Below are 22572 nucleotides of genomic sequence, written 5' to 3'. Positions count from 1 at the left end.
ATTTACCAGGAAATATTGGAAACACATTCAGGATTTCAACGCAGTAGCTAGGAATCAAAAGTCTTGGAGAAAAGCATAGGAAAAATACCACAAACTGAGGTGGGAAAAGTTTGTGGTTGAAAGAGAATATGTCCACAAGATTTCATGTGTGTTGCAGCCTCTTGCATTCATTTTGAAAGCCAGAAAGTTCTTCGCTGTTCACAGAGCTGTTAGGTTCATAAGAACCTTAACTCTAACATTTGCAAACTGCTAAAGACTGGAGTATATTGTCTAGACACTGTTTTTCCTAGACACATATCCCCTTAGCAATTTTTGCTTGACCTTCAGGAATCAAAACATGCCAGCCAGATTTAATGTCATAATAATGTTGTATGACCTTACATGTCCTTTGGGATAGTAGACATTCATCTGGTAGATAAATGGTAGATAATTAGATCTGTCCGACACTCATTTCAAGTATTCCTGAGCAGTGATCAGGGATCTTGAATTATCCCTGGCAAAATGAGGAGAAAAAAGAGTCTTGTAGACCAAGGAAAACCAAATGAAATACCATTGAAAAGGAAAGTGAAATTGGGCAGCTACCATCTGTTTCAGCTAGGTCACCTCTAGCTGAGAAAGAAGGAGTTTTAAGGAGGAGTCATTCTCAGTTCAGGATAATGTCCCAGATTATTCTTAAGATTTAGAAACGGCTTTCCTAAGAAAAGTGTTTCAAAGATTGTGGTCCTTCTGCTCAGCAGCCATATTAGAGAGCAGTCACACAGAGGCATTTCCATTAGATAATCTGGCAGCTTCTATGGGAGAAAGAACAAAAGGAACAGGAAAGCCCTGAGGAACAGATGGAAGAAATCGGGGCAGTAAGTGATATATTACCTGGGCTGCAATCTTTAAATTGTACATATCACAGGCTAGGTGCTTAACTGTTTTCTTCCAACAGAGAGAAAGTCTCTCAGGTGTAGAAAGGGTTACTCAGCATTGCAATGGCCTAGGCATTTTATGTGATTTTCCTGCATTGTTTTTAATCCCTATCTAAAAATTGAAATGATGTATGTAGGTACCACTGAAATCAGTGAAACTTTACTGTTAGACAAAACTACCAATAAAGACTTGGCACGGTGTTTCCTCCCTGTATATGGAGTGATGTATTGTGTTGCCTTCCAGGTTGTTGTTACAATAATTACCTTCAATAAACAAGCTTTACATGGTTCTGCTAGTGGGAACCATAGAAACACTGATACACAGAAACACTGAAACACAGGAATACATGTCATTGTTTCTGAGATTGCTGAATGGACTACAAATGGTTACAAAGAAATGAGCTGTTTATAGCTCGCTCCTCAGTAGGTCGTGCTTCATAGGCCCACCAGCTAAACATAAAATACCAGAGCCTTTCTTGCCCAGAACTAATGATTCAATAAAGGAAAGGAAGGTAAAGAAAAAAAGGAAGAAGTGAGAAAGGAAGATATCACATTTCAATTAATAGAAATACCACCCAGACAAGAGTCACTCATGCTTTTTTTGGGTTTCCTCCCATACTCTGGCCTGGAGGACATTTCTTCCAGATGCCACCAAGGGGTGTTGCCAGAAGCACATCAGCCAAGGCAGGCTCTTGCTTGTGTAGAGCTACAGGTGTCAGTGCAATACATCGTGCAAAGAAATTATTCACAGAGATGTAAATGTTTTGGGTATGGGAAGGAAAATGAGTATCCCAAGCATCTTTTTCAGGATATCATGATGCATTTTATTTCCTAGGGTGTTGTGTGCAGCTCTTATTATAATGATCATCTGCTGGCTCATCTTTGACACAACAAAACGAGGATCCCGTCAGCTAATCTCTTTTGGTGGGCTTGTGATGTATGTTGTCCTGATGCTTATCTTTTCCAAATATCCAACCCAAGTGAGTATTTATTCCATGATGCACCTCTCGGGATTTTTTTTATTCTGTGTCTAAAAAGCTATTCCCCTACCTTAGCACCAAGTCTAGTAAGAGTAACAAAATGTGGGAAAGTAAGAATATAGCCTTGCCTGAGACCAAGCACTGTGTTTAATTTCTGAGGAAAGTAATTTTGTTGTTGGGGATCATGTATGGGACTGTACCAACACCTGGCTCACTATTTGGGAAGCTGCTGCCCACCTTCTGTTCCAGCCCTGATACAGTTCAAACTGAGATAGGCCTCCTCCATGCTTTCACCCACAGGAGCCTCAACACAGTCCTCAGCACATCACAGTCACTTATTTGAGGACGTTGGTCATCCCATCAGTACAAATTGCCTGGAACCAGAGATATGATAGACTTATATAGCTCTTAATCCCTCACAAGTTTGTTTTCCACTGCAAATTCAGCACCTGGGGCTGAGCTGGTGTCCTCACTTTTTGCTCACCCACTCCCATAGGCTCACAAATGCCATTTATTTTAATTTTCCATGAGAAATATCCACTCTGTTTTGCTGTGGTATTACAAAGGGCTTCGTTCAGCCACCAGAATTACCACTTCAGCTTTTACTCCTGTTTGCAAGTCTCATATACCTCTGCATTCTTTCATTAATCATACATATTTTGTCCAGGTCATCAAGTTTTCCCAATACTTTTTCATGACTTTCATCAGTGTTGAGACTTTCTTAACAAGTAAAGTCCTCTCAGCAAGGACTAATGAACTTGCCATATCCTTTGCAACTGCACCTGTCACCAACTGAGGTTAAACCTCATACTTCAAATGCTTTGTGCTCTCCCATGAGCCCTCATTACAACTAACTGGTTTGTGTTATTTAAATATGATGTGATTAAATTAGAGAATGCCATCATAGCTCTTTGTTTTGTAAGTTATTTGATGCAATTTTCACAAAACAAAGATGTTTTTTGAGGCAGCAGAACAGGAATCATCAGTGTAGTGAAGAGGAACTCAGCAGCAGCAGCCGCAGTTTCTCCTATGACTGCCTTTATATGATAAATCACAATATAAAACTGAGCAGTTCTCAAGTATCAAAAGTCTTTAAAGCTAGGGGACATAAACAGAGTTGAAATTACCCAAGGACAAACCCTGTGGCAAAATCTCCTTATGCTCTGTCCAGATATGTGAAGATCCAGGTCCCCTACAACCTGTTTTGGCAGCTGCTCCATTCTGCAGTATAGTCAGATGATCCCCTTACATTTAAACAAACTTCCAAAGTAAACTGTTATTTATTTAAATAACAAGCAGTTTCCTTATTTTTCTGTCTGTCTAGGTTGCTTGGAGACCAGTATTTTCAGGAATAGGAATGCAGTTTATTCTTGGGATTCTTATTCTGAGGACCAAAGTGGGTTTTGATGTATTTAACTGGCTAGGCATTCAGATCCAGGTAAGCTATTGAGCAAAATCCTTGCTTTTTTAATATAATTTTCTGTCTTGAGAGTCTTACATTATACAAACAGGCTGTTCAAGGATCCATTTGTCCCTTGATTTTTTCCTTCTCTTGAGAAAAACTGGATTCTCAGAAAGGTAATTGACTTCCTGAATTCAACATTCTTCTTTTTTTTTTTTTTTGTTCAGTTAATACAATAGCCAAAGTAATACCATTTATTAATGGCTTTACCATCATTCGGCTGAAGTTATAAATTGGCATTCTTGAAACACAAATTACTGTTGTGTCAAGGCACTCATAGTAGCTCCTAGAAATGGCTCAACTCCAAATCATCCTTGCAATAAACACAATATGCTGAAAAGCCTTGGCATTTAGGGCACAGCCCTCGTTGTCTTCAGAGCAGCAACATTCCTGGCATCAGAGACATTTCATAGTCCTCATGACATATAAGAAAATTAATTCAGCTATATACAGGTGGCAAAATCCAAATCTGCCTGCTGGAAGGGATCTCTAGAAAGTGGATGGGATCTATCCGCAGGTAGCCCTGTAGACATAAAGTTTTTAAAAAAGCCGGCTACTGTAAAGCAATGAATAAGCAGTATCCAAAATATACTTGAGAGAGTACCCACTGAAGGACATTCAGACTTTTCACCTCAGGGATACTTTCTCACAGCTGTTCTTCACAGGTAATTAAGAACATGTAAAACCAGACAGAGCAGAATGTACTATCTCTGTGCAGGAGCAAAGGTACAAATCTGATGTCTGTCTAATCTGCAGTCAGTGGAAATCATCTGGATTTTGTCACCAGGTTCTCAGTCTCTGAGTGAAGCAGGTCTGGTGCCCCCTTTTGCTAGCTTCATTTGCAGTCTATCCTGTCAGAACTAATTACTGTAGCTATTATAAACTGTATTTTAATTCCATTTTAAACTCTATCAGTAATGCATATATTTGCATCAGAAGTATAAAAATGTACTGGATCAGAATTTAAACTAGAAGATTCCCTCAGGCTAACTCTTAGCTGCACCTTTCAAAACTCATTACTTCAGCTGTCAAATCTCAATTTTAAGCTGTATAATTCATTGTACTTATTTGCATCAGATGGAGCATAGAAGTGCACCACAGAATTGGATTAAAAAGTAAATTTTTTTTCACTGCAGCTTACAGTCTGTTGTGTCAGGCACTCAACAGAGCAAAGTGGATACCCTCAGTTCAGCCAAATACAGTCAGCCAATCTCGGACCCCTACAAATCAGAGCTCACCTGGTTCTTGGACCTCACCATATTTCTGCAAGACAACTAGCAGTATTTTGTGTGGCTTTGGCAGGTACCCAGAGCTTATGGCTGCTAATTTACTTTGCTTTCTGTCCCCCAGACTTTTCTGGCGTACTCTGATGCAGGTGCCAAGTTTGTGTTTGGTGACAAATACACGGATCATTTCTTTGCTTTTAAGGTAAGATGGCTGTTATACACTGTATGTGGCAGATAAACAATGGTAAGAGGAACAGTATAGCTGGGAAATAAATTGTGTGGCTTGTGATACCTATGTAGTCATCAGAGAAATCAACAGGTAAACGATTCTTTATGATGTGATATTCTGAATAGAAAATTTGGGAACACTTTCATTCACTACCAAACAATGAGATTGCACTTATTTAGTCCAATTATAACAAATAGGTTAAAAGGCTTGTACCTGGCCACTGACCTACCTATATTACCTCCTGCCTATCTTCCCCACCTCTCCATGACTAAAAGGGCTCTGCCATGCCATGCTGTTGTACCCTTAAGTACTGTACAGACCACTGCTTCACAGACTTCCCCTGAAGAAGTGGAGAGCCTAGATGTGTATTTATTCATGCCTCAGGGAAGAGCTGGAAGCTGTATAAGCAGGAAGAATTACATGATACTGCATTAGTAAGATCACAGAGGGATTTCCCATCTCTCTCTTAAGAGATCTTTTTGGAAAATAGCTGGAATACAGCTTATCTACTCTGTGCTCTCTAATCAGCACCATCATCCTTCCTGGTTTTGTGCTGAGAAACAGTTTGTGCCACAATGTTTGCTTTGGCTGGAATAAAGAACATACAAAGCAAAAGAAACCCCAAACCAACCCAAATAACAAATAAATAAACCCCAAGCAAATACGAGAAATGTGTTAGGACTTACTTGGAGATCATTCTTTTGATATTTCCGATAACTGACCATGGGCTAGCATGCCTTTTCTTATTTTTTTCTTGAGGAGGGGATATTCCAAACTAGATGTTCTACAAACGTACCTCTTTCATTACTTGATAGAGAAGGTGCCATCTGTAAAATAGCCTGCTACTAAGAACAGTCAGAACATCTTAGAAGGGAAAAAAATTTAGGCGTTTCATCAATAAATATATTTATATTTTAAGAGCCGTTCTTTTGTACCTTCTGTTTCACTTTCCAGGTTCCTCCTACCTTTACTTTGGGAGGTATTTACTTAACTTATTTGTGCACTCAAATAACAATTCTGATTCTCAACTACAGGATTGAGGGATGAAATTATTTAATTCCCCCCCCACCCCCATACTTTTTCTCATGATTATTGGCAATGCTTTATGAATATGATTCTTTCAAGGTGGTTCTGAGTCCTCCCTGATGATGCAAAATACATTGCTTACTAAAGCCATAACTAGGAACTGGACAGCCAAAAGTTTGCTTCTGTGTAGGCAAACATACATCAGTCTTATCCTATGGTTCAAGCCAGTAAAACCTTGGAATTTCTAGACCTTGTTTCTATAACAGGTTTAAGTAGATTATTCTCATATTAAAAGAAAACCAGTTGGTTTTCAGAGTTGCATATATATAAGAATAAATGCATATAAATATGGTAAATGGAATTGCAGACAAGTGTACAGCAATATCAAAACATGCTCCATCTGCTCCTTCTCTAGACAGGGAATTTCCTCTTCCAACAACAGTGAGTGACAGCCAGCCCATTTTCTCTTGAAACACTTGTTATTTATTTAGACATTAAGTTGGTCCAAAGTGCTTTTTTGTGTCTTTCAGATATTTTGTGGGGTTTGCATGTTGTGATGAGCTCTTTGAGTCTTGCCCCAAGATATTTCAAGGCATCATCCAAAAGACAATTCTTAGCTCCTCAGAGATTAGACAAGGGACAGGATATGTCTGTCAGAGTCCCGTTGCGTCCTCAGCAAAATGCAGGGACACATCAGTTTTCTGCCAGGTGAAGTGGACACATTACCACAGCAGACACATCCAAGTTGTGCATATGCATACTTGTATATGTTCTGACCTGTTCCATCAGTCCCACAGTGTCTTTGAGCACAGGGTTCTGGAAGCACTAGTTAGTCAAAAATGCAAATATTTGGATGCATAAACTGGTTTATTTTAAGTATGTATTTGTGCAGGGTTTCAGATGCAGAGTTTCAGAGTTCTGAAAAAATACCCACTTGCCCACATAAATAAGCTTCCAAGTACTTAAGTAGATGGAAAAGACCTTTTAGTATTAAGTCTTCTATCCTGTTGACTACATAAGACAAAGTTTGCCTCGAGCAAGGCAGAAATTAGATTTCTGTTAAATCTTAAGCATTTTTTTTACACCAGAAGAACTATGGTTCCCTGAGAAAATCTTTGCTTTCAAGGTCAAACTTTAGGAGTGCATGAAAAAGCACGATGTTTCTTAAACATCAATAGCAACTTCTTTAAAGAAAAATAGGGAAAAAGTTCAACATCAAGCCACAAATAGGAGGGGAGTTAAGAGCAGCCAACAATTTTAACTTCCTCTTCTGTATGGTAATAACAAAAGAAAAGGCAGGGGAGAAAGATACTAATTTTGCTAAACTAAGCTGTCTGCTGTTACTGCATGGCAAACTGTCCCTGCAGAATTGCAAAAAGGTTCAAGGAACCAAGCTAGAGAAAGCAGCATTATATTAATTTGTTGAACAGCACAACAATATTGGTTAATTGCACTCTGTCCTTTCAGTGAAAGGTTCTGATCATCGAAATTGAGTTTCTAAATGTTTATCAAAATTGTTTACAGTACCAACTCTCCTCTAGAAAGACATAGAGTCTATGTACTGAAAAGATCTGAACTAACAAAGTGGTTTGTTGTGGTTGTTTTTCATTCTGTTACTTGATTTTATTTATAATGCATTATGCCATTAGTGAACACACATGAAAGCTTCCTAGTCTTCATGGTTGTGGGAAAATGACTGTGGGCCCTGTGGACTGGTAACTGGTGATACACTTAGAGCAAACTTAAAGGTTATATTCACATTTTAACAGGAGTTAAAATGCAGGGTAAATCACAATTGCTGCTTTCAGGATGGAATATGGCTGGTGCATGACTTTAAACCCTTCCAGAATGATTCCCCATCACCTGTTAAGGGGGATGCAATGGAGAGTGGAGTGGAGTGGAGTGGAGTGGAGTGGAGTCACCATGGCCAGACTCTGTGGAAATCCTTGCAGGGAAGGAAACTCGGTGGTACTTTGTAGCTGATAAAATGCATACCAGCTGATAAACAGCATACCGGGGAAAGAGGGGAAGATATCCCACTGGTGCGCCAGCAACTGTGACAAAATCCCTCTCCTTAGACAAACTTGCTTCATTAAAGCCTAATAATAGTATTAATGTACACCTCCATGCCAAAGTTAACTGCTCCTGATGTATGAACACCCCTCACAGGAGTGCTCTCTACATTCTTTTTGACTGTATCTTTAAAAGCAAAGGGAGACAATTTTGCATTAATCAGTAACAAAAGTATGTATGACTAGAGTCACTCAGACTCCACATAAACATAAATAAATTGTATATAAGTAAGTTGAGAACAAGGGAAAGTTAGGGAAAACTCCATCTTAACTGCTGAGATGAGTCAATGGGCTGAACCTGTCTTCTTCCTCGTAGGGATACCTGTAAACTGGTAAGAACCAGGCTCTATGTGCCCTGAATACTTTTACTTGGGATTAGAGCCTATCTGTGTATTGCTTAAAGTCTAGTTTTGCAGTCAGATACAACCAGCAACAATCTTCTAACCTTAACATGTTGCAATAACATGTATTATTTCTGACAGTATTAGTGTGAATCCTTTATGGGTGCTGGCAGTTGGTAGCAGGTAACACTCTAATAAAGGGCAAGACCTGCTGAGAGGACTCCCTTATGCTGGTGGTGTGTTTCTGTAAAACAGTCAAACCACTCTCCAATCCAGCAGGACTACTCAGTTAAGGGTCCCCCTAATGGGATGCTGAAAGGCTAATCAGCTACAAGGCTCTTGGCTTTCCTGGTACACTGACAAATTAAATGCTCAGGGGCAAATAAGTCTCTCCACACTAAGGGTCTAGGAAGCCTCCCCTTTTCACATCAAAGTGGTACTGTTTTAGCTATAAATAATCTGTCTCACTAATTTTGGACCTTTTTGGGGGCAGATTTTTCTTTTTCTTCTATACTAGCATAGAAATGGTGGTGTCCTGTGTATTTCACATACTTGAGAATCAAGTTTTATTCTAATTATATTAGTTTTATTCAGGGTGAAACTCAATCGGAGACTGATTTTAATAGCCCATCAGAGACTGGGTTAGGCATTCGTACAATTCTTTTAAATTATGTTGAAATAAATTATTTTTCGGTATCCACTGTGAGAGACCTATATTCACTTTTTGTAATTAGTAAGTATATACCTTTAAATAGATTCTTTTTAAAGGATGTAAATGTTTGAATTGACTTAACATGGCCATAAGCTTACATATATTATGCTAAGCTAAACAGTTTCTTAACAATTGCAGTCATGTTAGAAAGCTATGTAGATAAATGAAAATTATTTAATTAAAGCACAGATAGCAAGGTCAGGAAGGAAACCATTGTAGAAGTTTTAATGATCTTCTGTCTTCAAATCAGGTATTGCCAATTGTGGTTTTCTTCAGTACGGTTATGTCTATGCTTTACCACATTGGATTCATGCAGTGGCTTGTTGGAAAGGTATGTGTTTTGCCAATTAAATGCTCATTTGGCTAGTGTGGGAAATGTTTTGAACATGTGCAGAGGAGCCATAGTCTGGAAATAGTTCCAAATGGTACCATTGCAAAATTTTGATTGGCATCTCTCAGTCTGGTTTCATTGTTTATGTCATATTAATTGTTAGATTTGCCTGGTTAGCTTTAGCTCACAGACACCCAGATAAGATCAAAGCAGGTTCCTCACCTCACCCTCTAAGTGTTCACTTCTGTCAGCATCTATGTCTAGTGCTACTAAGATCAAGTCCACTTTCTGTCGTCTCTGTCCAATAAACCTGTCATATGAGGGAAAAGATCTTCCACTATGGCAGTTAAACTTTGTTTGAAGATATTCCTAAATTAAAAGTTCTTTGCTCTTTACATTCACAGGATTGTTATATAGGCACCACAAACATCACCTAGCTGACATTAGTGTGCTAAAATTGCAATGAGGCATTTTTAGCCTTAATCTAAGTTTCACATTTTTTCCCTTCATATGATGCAAGTATTTTTGGACAGGAATATAAGCAATAAGAACACATCAAAATATCTGCTTTGTTTAATTTAATTTAATATTTTTATGCCCAGAAAGAGCCTGGAGTATTTTCAGTTCTATTAAATTACTTCTCCTCTGTCTTATTTTAGCAGGTACCAATTACATGAATGTGCTACACCTTTAAGCTGAAATAATGAACTTAGGAAGCATTGTAGCATGTCTCTTCGATTGATACGGTTAACTTGAGAAGGGCATGGAACAGGCAGAACAAATTTTTGTTTCTTTTTTTAAAATCATTTTAGGTTGGTTGGATAATGCACGTCTTCATGGGAACAACTCCTGTTGAGTCTCTGGTAGCTGCGGGTAACATATTTGTGGGACAGGTGAGCTGGAGCACACAAAAACATGCTAACATGTAACAATATTACAGGATTTAGGGAAATAATGCTGCTCATTGAACAGTTGTGTATTAAAAAAGTAATCTCTATCAAAGCTAGGATTCTACTACATCAAGACTGATGATAGGTTTCCAAAATTTCATATATTGGTAGTGATGCACAGCGGAAAGGATTTGGGAAGCGATATGTTTTCCCAACAGAACGTCAAGCATAAATGTAGATGATAATCTCCCTGCTAGACTACTCCAAGGCTATGAAGAAATAACAATTTCAGGGCTTTTTTCCAGTTGAAAAGGCAAGTGGTATGAAAAGATGGCACACAAAGCAGTCAAGGGCAGGAGAGAGAAACAATGAAGAAAACGAAGATCCAGGGTGAGCAGTATAAGGCATTATTCACGAAAAGAGTGGACAGTATCTAACAGACCGCTTTAATGGGAAATGTATTAAACCCACATTTACAATAATGTCTGTCCCAAGCTTAGAAGAAATGTAGAAAGATCAACAATTAACGTCCAAGCCCAAATGCACTAGTAGCATGATATTTAGCAGTGTGCATCACCACATCACACTGCTTCAACATTTAGAGAGGTACCATTGCATGAGACTGCCTCCAGGATGTGCTCACACACATGCCAGAGTGGCGTGTTTCACTTGACTAACAGCCTTATCTGTGGCTCAGACCTGTGGCTGTCCCTAAGTCACTCAGAACTGGAATAGAATTTCTTGGCAGTTTCATTGTGCTTTTCAGGGAGACAGCAAACCAGCCAGAATTGTCTTCAGACATTCTCTTTCTTGGGATAAAAAAGCCCCAATCTATTGAAATTTGAGCACTTCCTAGCACAAGGATTAATTAGTCAAAGATATCTAAGAGAGTATGATGCAGAGACTAATTTTTCTGCCATTAATAAAATAAATCTTTGGGTTTTTATTAGGGATTTCTTAATTTGGTGCGTGTTTTTCACTTCCAGACAGAGTCTCCTCTCCTGGTACGGCCCTACTTACCATATATCACCAAATCCGAACTCCATGCAGTCATGACAGCAGGATTCTCGACTATTGCTGGAAGTGTCTTAGGAGCATATATTTCTTTTGGGGTAAGACAGGGGAAAAGAACTACAAAATATACAGTTTATCTGAAATCTTTTAAGTATTTCACCCAGTTACAATGCTTTTAAAGTATCTCTCAATCATTCCCACTGTTTGGGTTTTATTTGTCTCTGAAGGCATTAGCCACAAACATCCCTGGTCTCCTGATAGCTCATTCTCTTCATTTCCTTATGAGCAATATGAACTTTTAATGACCTCCTGTAGAAAAATCATACAAACAACTAAAAAAATTATTGCATTCTTACATGTTTGTGCATAATGTGGTTATCATGGAGCACTTTCTGTCACCTGGAATTCTAGGTTTCCTCCTCCCACCTACTGACTGCTTCCGTCATGTCAGCACCAGCATCATTAGCTGCCTCCAAATTATTCTGGCCTGAAACTGAAAAGCCTCTGGTAACTCTGAGGAGTGGCATACAAATGGCAAAAAGGTAAGCTGATCTAGGTACTAGTTAATACTACTGCAAATATGAAGCCTGGAAAAAAAAAATGCTCACACATAAATTTTAAGGGGATTACAGGGTAGGTGTGCAAGCAATAAATTAATTGCAGACTAAATACTGCAAATGGTTGATTTATGAATTCAGGTGAGTGTGCTCTGTTACCTGTGCCAAGGACTGGGCCAAACTCTAAACTCTCCAAAGAAAGAGGGATATGCCTGCCAGCCAGGCATGTAATTCCCTTTTGTAACATTACTGTCTTTTTTCTGTAATGAATCTGCAAATGCAAACGTAAAAAGCAAAGGCAAAGCAATCATTTCACAACAGCAGCAAAGCTGTTGCCCATCTGCAGGGACACTTTTCTTGAGAATGACAGGCAAAGCGAAAAGGCTTCTTAGGGTGTGTTTCTGAATGGCCCAAGCATTTCTGCAAGGGCTGTGTGGGAGAAGAGCAGTGACCACTGCCTAATCCAAGCAGTGCTACAGTTTTGGGATCTGATCCATATCTTGCTCAACCCTGAATGTACGAGAATTCATCCTCAGGGCACCACAACCATATGCTTCAAGTGTCTGCCATGAGGATTGACAGGAAAAGCCTACTTCACCTCATCATTCCTCTTCATTATTTTCTCTATGAGTGTGCAGACAGCTTGAGTACTAGAATTCTGATCAAGTACATGTACATTTTAGTTATGTTATTTGTTCTTGAATTTAAAATATTCACGCTGTGGTTTTCTCTTCATTGGCAAAGTGAATCAAAGAATCTGCTAGAAGCAGCCAGCCAGGGTGCCTCTACCTCCATCGGGCTGGTAGCAAACATCGCTGTGAATGTGATCTCCTTCCTTGCCCTGCTGAGCTTCCTTGACTCGGCCCTTTCTTGGGTGGGCAACTTGTTTGACTATCCACAGCTGACCTTTGAGGTATGATGTCCAGGTTTTTCATGCAGCTGACATACATGCATAATTAGTCTTTCTCAAATTTAAGTGCGGCTTGTTTGGTTTTTGTTCTCATTTTGTGTTTTAACATGATCAAAACCCATATTTTATTTGCATGTTCTGAACAATTTCTTAACAGGTGAAGTAAAATTTTTGCCATTTAAGTATTTCTGTATCTATTAGTCTGCATATTGCTTCCCTTTGTGGTGTTCTTGCTAATTCTCAGGGTATGTCTATACAGAGTAGGCTGGCACCTGCCTCCTCTGACTTGGCAGTGCAGTACATCTGTCAGTTACATGCTGGCCAAGCCATCAACATCTCCTTCAGCTAAATGTAAGAGTGGCTTTATCTTCAAAAGGTCCTATCAAACCCTTAATACTGTGCTCGCTTAGATGGGGACACTGGGGAAGGCTGGACTTGCCTGAAACCAGACTTATTCAATATCAGTTAGTTCTCAATACAATTACAAAGTAAAACTGTACCCAAATCACTCAATAGAGCAAATGGATTTCAAACAGGATTTCTGTTTGAACCTAGGTCAAAATGTCATTTTTGACTCAATGCAAACACCTAGTTTCAGTGGTTTGAGCCTTTTTGTTTTGCAAGACCCTCATAAAAGCCCTGTGAGAAACATGGATATAACTTGTGTTAAAGGTACTGCTGAAGTGAATAGCCACTCATAACAGATATGGCTTCAGCAATGCTAAGTTATTACCCTGCCAAGCCTTCACAGATATCTCACTGCACCCCAGACTCCCATAGCTGAGGAGAGACACAAGTATGTGTGCCTTAGGCATACTCGTGCAGGGCAGGGGCTGGTGGTGTAAGATTTAGACAGGTAGATAGTCTACAAGGAATTGAGACACACAGATATGGTGCATGCAGTCAATCTTCCCTTGGGAGAGACACTAATGTGCAAATCTTCTGCGAGCAGAGAAACCAGCCAGAAACAGTAACTGCTTAAAGACCTCCACTATATTCTCTAAGCACAATCTGACCAAAGCCTTTCACAGTTGAAGCTATTTTCTCTCATATAGAAACAAGCAATACTGTGATATGGGATTTCTTTTTCAATTTGCATAAATCTTATACTGCCAGGAAAAACAGGTACAGCTTTAATTGTGTCAGATGCACAGCTTTTATGCAGAGACAACTCTTTTGTTTACTCCAGTTGGAGTCCAATAACCTGATAATTAAGCGTGTTCATTAACACATTTGATTTAATCTAGCAGAAGAATTAGAATCCTCAATTCTCCTATCAGCTCTTTTAGTTCAATCTTCCTTCTTTTTGCCAAACACTGTGCCCAATTTGAAGCCATTATTGAGAGAAAAGAAGGCACAGAAACCTTTGTTTTATTTTGCATATAAAATTAGGGATATATAAATATTTTGTTATATCTAGAGTCTGGATTAATGTTTTAAAAGGTACTCAAGCATGCCTGACAATTAAAAACTCTCCCAGAGTTTATGGCAGCAAAAATTGAAGGCCAATTTCCCTCTGCTAAAATAAAACATCCTTATTTTAAGTTTAGAAACCTTACTGTCTTCTATTGTTTTTTGACATGTATTTTGATCTGCTTTTTCTTATACATTCTGCAGAACATTTGTGCTTATGTCTTCATGCCATTCTCTTTCATGATGGGAGTAGACTGGGAAGACAGTTTTATTGTTGGTGGACTACTAGGTTACAAAACTTTCTTCAATGAATTTTTGGCTTATGAGCGCCTTTCAAAACTGATTCAAAACAGAGAAAAGGGTGGAAGCATGTACATTAATGGTGTGAAACAGTATATGACAGTAAGTAACATTTTCTGTTCTAAAGATTTATTTGATCAAATACTTCAATGTCGAAACCCAACTTATTTTTTAATATGGGCATGAAATGGTTGCATATTACTCTAAGATGTGTCTAAACAACACTGTTCAGTTATGAAAGTGCAGCATTGCTCTGTGCAGTTGCTGTGACTCTCATCGCCATAGCTGTCTTGAACAAGCATAGAAACAGAAGGGTGTGGGTTTGGGGAACATGCAGTGTCCCACAGGACACCACACTTAAGACAGAGGCTGTCTTCAAGGCAAGTTTTTTTTTACCTGATTCTCAGTACTTCTGTATGAGCTACTCTCCCAAGAAAACCCTGAGAAAGAATTTGAGGATCCTCCTGCCCTCAGAGGTTTGTCCAAGCATTAATCTTGAAGAGAGGCATTCAGCAAGCTCTAGCAGATGGCATTACTGGCACACCTTTGCTGTAGGCTATTGTTCCCTCTGCAGAGGGCAGTAATAAAAGACTTGTAGTCCATGCCATACACCTCCCTTGCCACACTGAGTCCAGCCAGTGTGTCTCAATCAAGCTTTCCAGCCTTGTCCCACCTCTCATTCACAGTTCACCCAGCAGATGTGTACCTCCTACTACAGAGCCCTGAGAAAGGCAATGCTAAGGGATCTTGTGTGTGTGTCATTCAGTGATCAAAGGTCATTCAGTGATCAAAGCTGACCTTTGTGGACATGACTGCTCCACTCTCTGGCATTCACACACATAGCACATACTGAATTTGTCCTGACCACAGGCAACAAAAACCATTAAATCCAACCTTACACCTCCATTGGTCCCTCTTTCTTAAATGGAGACAGATTGCCACTGTAGGGAAACCCTAAATTAGAAAGTATTTTGTACAGCTCTTACTTGCTTCTTTGAATCAGATGGGATGCTGCAGATACCTCTTATATTAAAAACCAAAACCAAATTCCTGACCACTTGTATTTCTGATTGGAACTCTATTTAACTTTTTTTTTTCCTCTCATAAGATGTCATGTAGTACTTTCACATTCACTTCTAATACTTATAAGGAGCTGTGTTCATTTCCATGGTGAAAAGCTCTGAGAAACATAAACAATTTTAATTCATAATGCTGGTAAAAATTGGCTGATAACTATTATAATTACAGTACAACAGTTCAGGTGAGGGTGTGCTTGGCTTCCAATTTCTCTTCAGTTTCAGGGCTCTCTAATTCATCCACACACAGATATTCTCTCAGACTGAGCAAACAAGTGTCTTCACCTGAGTCATTAATTACATGGCTTCCTGTTTTCAGAGCTAGGAGAGTGCAAATGAAAGCAGGGTACACAGAGCTTTTTCTAGGAAAAGCTGGTAGAGTGGGTACTTGAAAAACATTTTCCTGCATTTGTACAGATTGATTGAAAGTACCTACAAATTGATGTTCATAAAAGAGGAATTAAACCAGAGGAACTCCTAATAAACAGGAAACCTGCTAGAACACTCACTCATTTTCAGCCTGAACCTAGACCACAGTAAATAGGAATTCGGAGCTGCCAGGGGGACAAAAATCCATTTGCAGAGATATATTGCCTCCTTTCTCAAAATGTTTGAACTACATTTATCTGGAGGCTTTCAAGGTTTGTATCCTGATTTCACCTAAAGGACCATTTTGTGTCCTGTGAGGGGTCCCTCCCTGGAGGCAAAGGCCAACCTTGTGTCTACTCTGAGGTCCAGGCTTAGTTGGTGCTACCCAGGGGGAGAAAGGTGTCAGAAGTCAGTACAGAAATCAGCTGTTAATGGGGATTCCAAAATCATAATGGCCATCTCTGCCTGTCAACACACACTTCCTAGGAGACCAATTTGTCTTATTTGCAGGGTGGACCATGCACAAAGTCAATTTGTATATAGAGCCCTCTGCTTCTTCAGGGTCAAAAAATTCAGGGATGCATACCAAAACTTGAGGTTTCAAAAGAGTTTTATAGAGGCATCCAGCTGTAAAAAACAAGTTGAGTTATAGCTCTCTGACTCATAGTTTCAGAAAACAGCAGTTAAATTGCCACTATTAAGATTTTTTTTCTTTAATTACTACTACTCACTTCAAAAGGCACAACAATATATGTGAAAGATAAAATCATCGCATAGTTTGTCAGCCCTCACATGGGCAGCAGGTATACAAGCCTGTGACTCTCAACAAGGGAACAAGTCTACCTTTCTGAAAGCCACACCTTGGGCAGCAACCAAGCATAACAGTTATTTTTGTACTCAGAGGCACAGTGTTTTCAGACCTTTAAATCACAATGAGCTGTTTCAAACCACTCAGAGGGTGTGTCTTTGCTTTTCAGGTTCGCTCTGAAGTCATCGCCACCTATGCTCTCTGTGGATTTGCCAACTTTGGCTCCCTGGGATTGGTAATAGGAGGCCTGAGTAAGAACCACTCTCACAGACAATTTTTTTGTCGAGAAATCCCAAAGAAAGCACCAAAAGGAACAGGGGGTGAAGCTTAGCAGCATTAGGGGCTGAGCAGCTGCTCTGACGAAGTCTAGCACTCAATTGTGAATAGAAGGGCACCCAGAGGGGTACAGGCTTTGGTGTGGAAGTACTGGGAGAGGCACTGAAGACAAGGGGACCGAACCAAGACTTTCTGATAGCCTTCCCTCTTTAGACCTCAAACATGAACCTGAGCTACTACTGCTCATGAACTTCAGGAGGAGCAGGTCAACTCCATAGCATGCTGGTTTGAGAGATGAATTTGGTTATTTCCTGTAAAAATATCACATAGATGCAGTAGGCTTACAGGAAAGAATTTTAAAAAAAGGTTTTCAGATTTAAGCGGAAAAAGAAAAATTGAAAAACCATCCAAGTTTCTCACTAGGCAGCCGGAATTGCTGGCAGTCATCTTTACCCTGAAGCCACAGTGGACTCAGCAGTGGGACAGCATAGAGGAGCAAAACCCAGCCATGGGGCCAGACTCTTCTGAAGGGCACAATCATCCAGCACAGACACGCAAACTGCCAAAGAAAACAAAAGTTACCATTTTAAATATAAGCAACCCTCTTAACATAGTGAGCCAACGCTGGCACTTGGCCTTCAAATAACCCAATAAAAATGTCTCATTTTCCTCCATGTTTCCCATAGTTTAAACTGCAGGGTGGGAAATTACTACTGTGGGGGCAAAAGCTGGCAGATTCACCTTCCTTATGTGTATTTCTGTTTGACATACACTTTGTATTTCTTCTAGCAAGCATTGCTCCCTCAAAAAAGAAAGAAATAGCCGACGGTGCGTTCAGAGCGATGATTGCGGGAACGGTGGCCTGTTTCATGACGGCCTGTGTCGCAGGTACAGTGCTGGGGTTTGGTGTCCCCTACTGTCAGTGGCCACCACGGGGCAATGCACCGGCACCATATTATATCTACCTAGGCTGGCCCTGTCATTCAAACACAAGTATTTTTGTGCTTGGCAGGATTAAAGGTTGATATGAGACAAAAGGTTCTTGAAAACTAGAATTTGAAAATATGTAAATATTTCAGTTCTTCCATTATGTCTTGTGTTTTTAGGAGAGGGGTATGGTGTTTTAATAGGGGAGGTTTTTATTGTTTGGGGTTTTTTTTGTTCGTCTGTGCAGAACATGTGACTCATAAACAAAGCAATTTATAGATGAATTACAATCCCTCCTCCACACCACTAGATACAGGAATAGAGAACTAATTTTGGAAAAGAAACTGAAAAATTGAATGAAAGGGTGTAAAAGACTTAACAGCGAGGGAGAATCTGAACAACACTTTGTCATAATGTTAAGTTGATATTTTGAGGGGATAATATTTACACAGAGCGCTTAGGCTTGTGAAATGGTCTTAAAATGGGACTCCACAGCTGATCCATATTTTCAAAATTTCAGCTTCAATTTGAGTGAAAAATCACAAGGCAACAGTCATTTTAGGGAGTAAATTAAAGAGAACAAATTATTTTTTCAAAAGATTAATTAATTTATATGTTTCAGTAGGTTATAAATTTATCCTCAGTATTTCACAATCCCTTTTCCAACTCTCTTTCCTGTGCATGCAGTATACAAAATTGGTATGACGTGGTATGACGAAAGTTAAAGCACTCATATTTCAACAGTGAAGAAAGGTCTTGGTACTTCATGTAGCTAAAACTACTATGTCCATTTCTACCACAACTTCTCTATGCCTTGGTGTTGATGGTAGCAACAGAAACATACACATTTTAAAGATAAGCCCACATTATTTTCTGAGGGCTACAGAACCAGCACGCTTGAAATACCATTCGTCTCTCAGCCATCCATAATATTTTAATACATGACACTACTCAGCATAGCTGAGGAACCAGGAAGTCCTACTAAAATGTGTCATTTCACAATACTGATCTTAAGAATAATATTGTGAACAGCCACTGAGAAAATCTCTCCAAAATAATAGAATCTGCTTTGGAAAGAAAATTGCATTCCACCCACTCCTGCCATGATAAATGCTTTCCTTATGCTCAGGAGAAAGTAGAAAAGCCAAGCAGTTTCTATTACCTCAGTTAAGATAAGAACATATTAAAAATGTGTTCAAGTTCTACAACATTACAATATAGAGGAGCTATCACTTCCATACTTTTGTGTCTCCATTATTCCAGTTACTGATGACATTAGTATTTGTAGGAAATTTTAAAGAATATGTAGCAAAGCAAACTCAATTTGACACAAAATAAGAGGTTCTGTATTTACTTGCACTTCTATAAATGCAGCATAGCTTCAACTTAGTTAATGAAACACACAGACCCTGAAGTGAGAAAGGATTACTGCACAATATTAATATCATTAAAAGAGGCAAAAAACCAAAATTATCTAAGCATAAGATATTGCTGTAGTTTAATTCTTACATCTAAAAAGTAGATAAATTGTTGTGGTTGCTACTTAATTCAGTTTTTAAAAATGATTCAGATTAGAAGTCTCACAGTTCAAAGGTTTTGACCTTGTGTCTTTACATAACTACCTCAAATAGTGATTTTGCGTCAGACAGAATGGTTTTTTTGATCATGGCTTCATGACTCACATTCTCGAAACTTATCTTCCTCTTCATTATTCATTAAGAAAATTCTAACTTACTTCACAGGAATGCTGACTGGCCCTAGTGTGGAAGTTCCTTGCCACATCTTATTAGGAAATGCTTCCAACTTCACAAATTTCCCTGCCAACAGCACAGAGCTAGTTGAATGCTGCCAGCAACTCTTCACCAGGTATTGAGAACTCTTTATGCTCTGGGAGTAAAATTTAGGGAGCTCATATCTTCTCTGAAAACCTAATGTTATTTTTATTTTTGTATTTGGCTTTTTTTCTTAGGCATCTGTTTTCAGTGAACTAGTGTCTTTTAGAGGAATGGCTATTTTAGTGCTGTTGAATTGTTTTCCTCTTGGGGCATTTTTCCATTGCATGACAAACACCTACAGAACCAAAAGACAATTCAAAATATCTTTGTTGAAACCTCCTCATGAGAGGAGGGTCAAGCACTGATCTCACCTCGGTGGTGACCAGTGACCGGACCTGAGGGAATGGCCTGAAGCTGTGTCAGGGGAAGTTTAGGCTGGCTATTAGAAAGAGGTTCTCACCCCAGAGGGTGTCTGGGCACTGGAACAGGGTCCTCAGGGAAGTGGTCACAGCCTGACAGAGCTCAAGAAGCATTTGGACAATGCTCTCAGGCACACGGTGTGATTCCTGGGGATGGTGCTCTGTGTAGGGCCAGGAGTTGGCCTTCGATGATTTTTGGTTTATCTCAAATACTAACAAGAAAATAAATCAAATATTTGAACTAACATAAAGTTAACCTAGTATTTGAGGTTAGCAATAGCTGAAAAAAAGTCAGGAGCCTTTCCCTCCCTTCCCTCTTCTGTCTGTAATGTGACAAAAGATAATAATAATGAGGCCTGTTTACGTTGAAAACTTTGCATGCATTTAAAGTAGAAAAATATTTCAAGTTAAATTGTATTTCACAGCTGTCTATCCAAGGCAGCGAAGAAAAAAGTACTGATATTAAAAAAGGAACATATTTAGATATACTTAACACTATCTCACAAAGAACCAAAGGTCAATATATTTAAGTTATGGCAAGAACCCTTCAAATTTGTCCTAATCTGTCCTAATTACTTTAGAAAGAAATACTTTTAATTAATCCTTTTTTCTTGCTATTGAAAATAGAAGAACTTACACAGGAAAAATCATCTCAGGGTACATTCAATCATTGTTATTTCTTCAATACTCCAGCTTTTCCTCATCACACTAAATTTGGCTGTACCAGTTGCTACTAAGACAAGAACCTGCTCTATTTTTAGCAGAATCAATATTAAGCAAATGCTTTAAAAATGTAAAAATATTGAAAAAGGAAATGAAGACCTCAATAATTTCGGTTATCTAGGGGGATGTACCAGAGGCATCAGGACTTGCTACAGAAAACCAGAAGTTATCCTGATAAAAAGGGAGAACATCTGGATGTGGTACTTGGCTGGAGTGGGGAAAGTCGTCTCTCTATTTTGTTTCTCATGAAAATTTTAACACATCTGAAGTTGCTTTGGAGAAAGCGTGTGTTGCCATGTACATGTGTGTGTGTAAAGATGCATATACTGCAGAGAGAGATTCCCATGACAAAATTCTGTGATTCTGTGAAAAGGAGTTTTATCTGATTTCTGCTTTATTTCCTCCCCCAGTGCAAATCATTCAGAGGAGATCTTTCCCAGAGGAAACTACAGTCTGAATTCCTGGAAAGTGTGTTGCCAAATACTGGGTCAACCTGCTTTTCATTGCACTTAGGTTACATTTGAATTTTTTTGACAGGATTGATCATAAATAAGAACTGGGTTCCTTGGAAGAATGGAAATAAAGAATTGCTTTGCTACAATGAGTGTGAATTCCCCCCATGCAATCTTTGTATTTCATCTCTTACCAGCCCAATTCCTCTGACTTGCTTGGAATTATTTATGAATTAAACTGGCATAAATAGAAGACACCTCTTGCGGCAGAACTCTTCTCCCACTACAAAACAGAAGAACATTTCTAAGCCTGATTCTCCTGCTTTTATTTCTACCCTGAAACTAACTAATTTGCCAGATTAAACTGCTGTAAGCATGAAGAAAATCAGATTCAGAAGATTTAGCTGCCACTTACAGATAGCTATAAGCTAGAAATAATATTCAGAGTTACCATCAATTTCTAATACTATTTCTGTCCTTTTTGATAGCAAAGAAGTCTTTACTGCATGAAAAGAAATTACTTTTCTGCAAAAGAAAATGGAGAGAAATTACTTTCCTGCAGAGAAATCTGCATTTTCTGCAGAGATAATGATATACATACACATATACATATATACACATATATATATATATTCCTACCAATACCAATATATATTCCTACCTAGGTTGCTATAGCTGCACATCAACTGAGCTGCAAACCTGTTCTACCTCATCAGCTTGGCCACTGAAGCACCCAAACTGAGGGCTAGCAGCTCTGCCTCCTTCTGCCCACAAGAGAGTGCAGGAAGTTGGTCACTCTTTACAGTTAACGCATATGAATGAAAATGTCCAGCCTCCAAGTAAAATTTCCTGTATTAATTCTTCTAAATCTATGTTTTTAACCATTATGAAAATTGATCATGAAGTCACCAACAAGGAACGTTTATACACATTTGACTGCTATCAAATGCAGGAAAAATCAGGTCCATACCATGACTGTTCCCTGTCAAGCAAGCTTAATGTAGAAGACCTCCATGGGATCCCCTTGAGGAAGAAATTGTGTTATGATTTTAAGCTTCAGAACTTTTCGAAAACTGGTAACGTCTGTGCAGACATAGGGAGAGAGAGTGATTACTAGCCTATGGCATTGTTAATGATAAAGGCTTTTGAAAAAAGGTCAGAACTAAAATACAGGAACATTGGAAAATTCTAACACACTCTGCAAATAAAAATTGTGCAGATGGTCTATTCAGGAAAAGCAATTACTAATTTTTCAAGCTTCCATTAATTACTGCAGAATCTTTTCCAGGAAATCCAAGTTCATTAACAGACAGCTGCCAGTACAGTTATTTCCAGGGGGTATTTATCTGAACTTACTGTGAAAGTGCTAG

General features: G+C 39.0%; 1 protein-coding gene across 1 annotated transcript in view; it reads left to right on the top strand.

Moving 5' to 3' along the window:
* Positions 1–21263, top strand: part of SLC28A3 (solute carrier family 28 member 3) — a gene marked incomplete at both ends in the record, with an annotated part of 37327 nt that extends 16064 nt beyond the window's left edge. The window contains 13 exons of the mRNA XM_084225118.1: positions 1750–1894; positions 3219–3332; positions 4707–4784; positions 9213–9293; positions 10106–10186; positions 11170–11295; positions 11609–11739; positions 12499–12667; positions 14282–14479; positions 16800–16881; positions 17696–17794; positions 19576–19699; positions 21161–21263. Of these exons, the coding sequence (XP_084081244.1) occupies positions 1750–1894; positions 3219–3332; positions 4707–4784; positions 9213–9293; positions 10106–10186; positions 11170–11295; positions 11609–11739; positions 12499–12667; positions 14282–14479; positions 16800–16881; positions 17696–17794; positions 19576–19699; positions 21161–21263 (1531 nt within the window). The remainder of the gene's footprint in view (positions 1–1749; positions 1895–3218; positions 3333–4706; positions 4785–9212; positions 9294–10105; positions 10187–11169; positions 11296–11608; positions 11740–12498; positions 12668–14281; positions 14480–16799; positions 16882–17695; positions 17795–19575; positions 19700–21160) is intronic.
* Positions 21264–22572: the final 1309 nt, after the last annotated feature.

The sequence above is a fragment of the Fringilla coelebs genome (genome assembly GCF_963513975.1).
Source record: "Fringilla coelebs genome assembly, chromosome: Z".
NCBI lineage: Eukaryota > Metazoa > Chordata > Aves > Passeriformes > Fringillidae > Fringilla > Fringilla coelebs.
The sequence above is the reverse complement of the archived record's forward strand: the minus strand, read 5'-3'. Positions and strand labels throughout refer to the sequence as shown.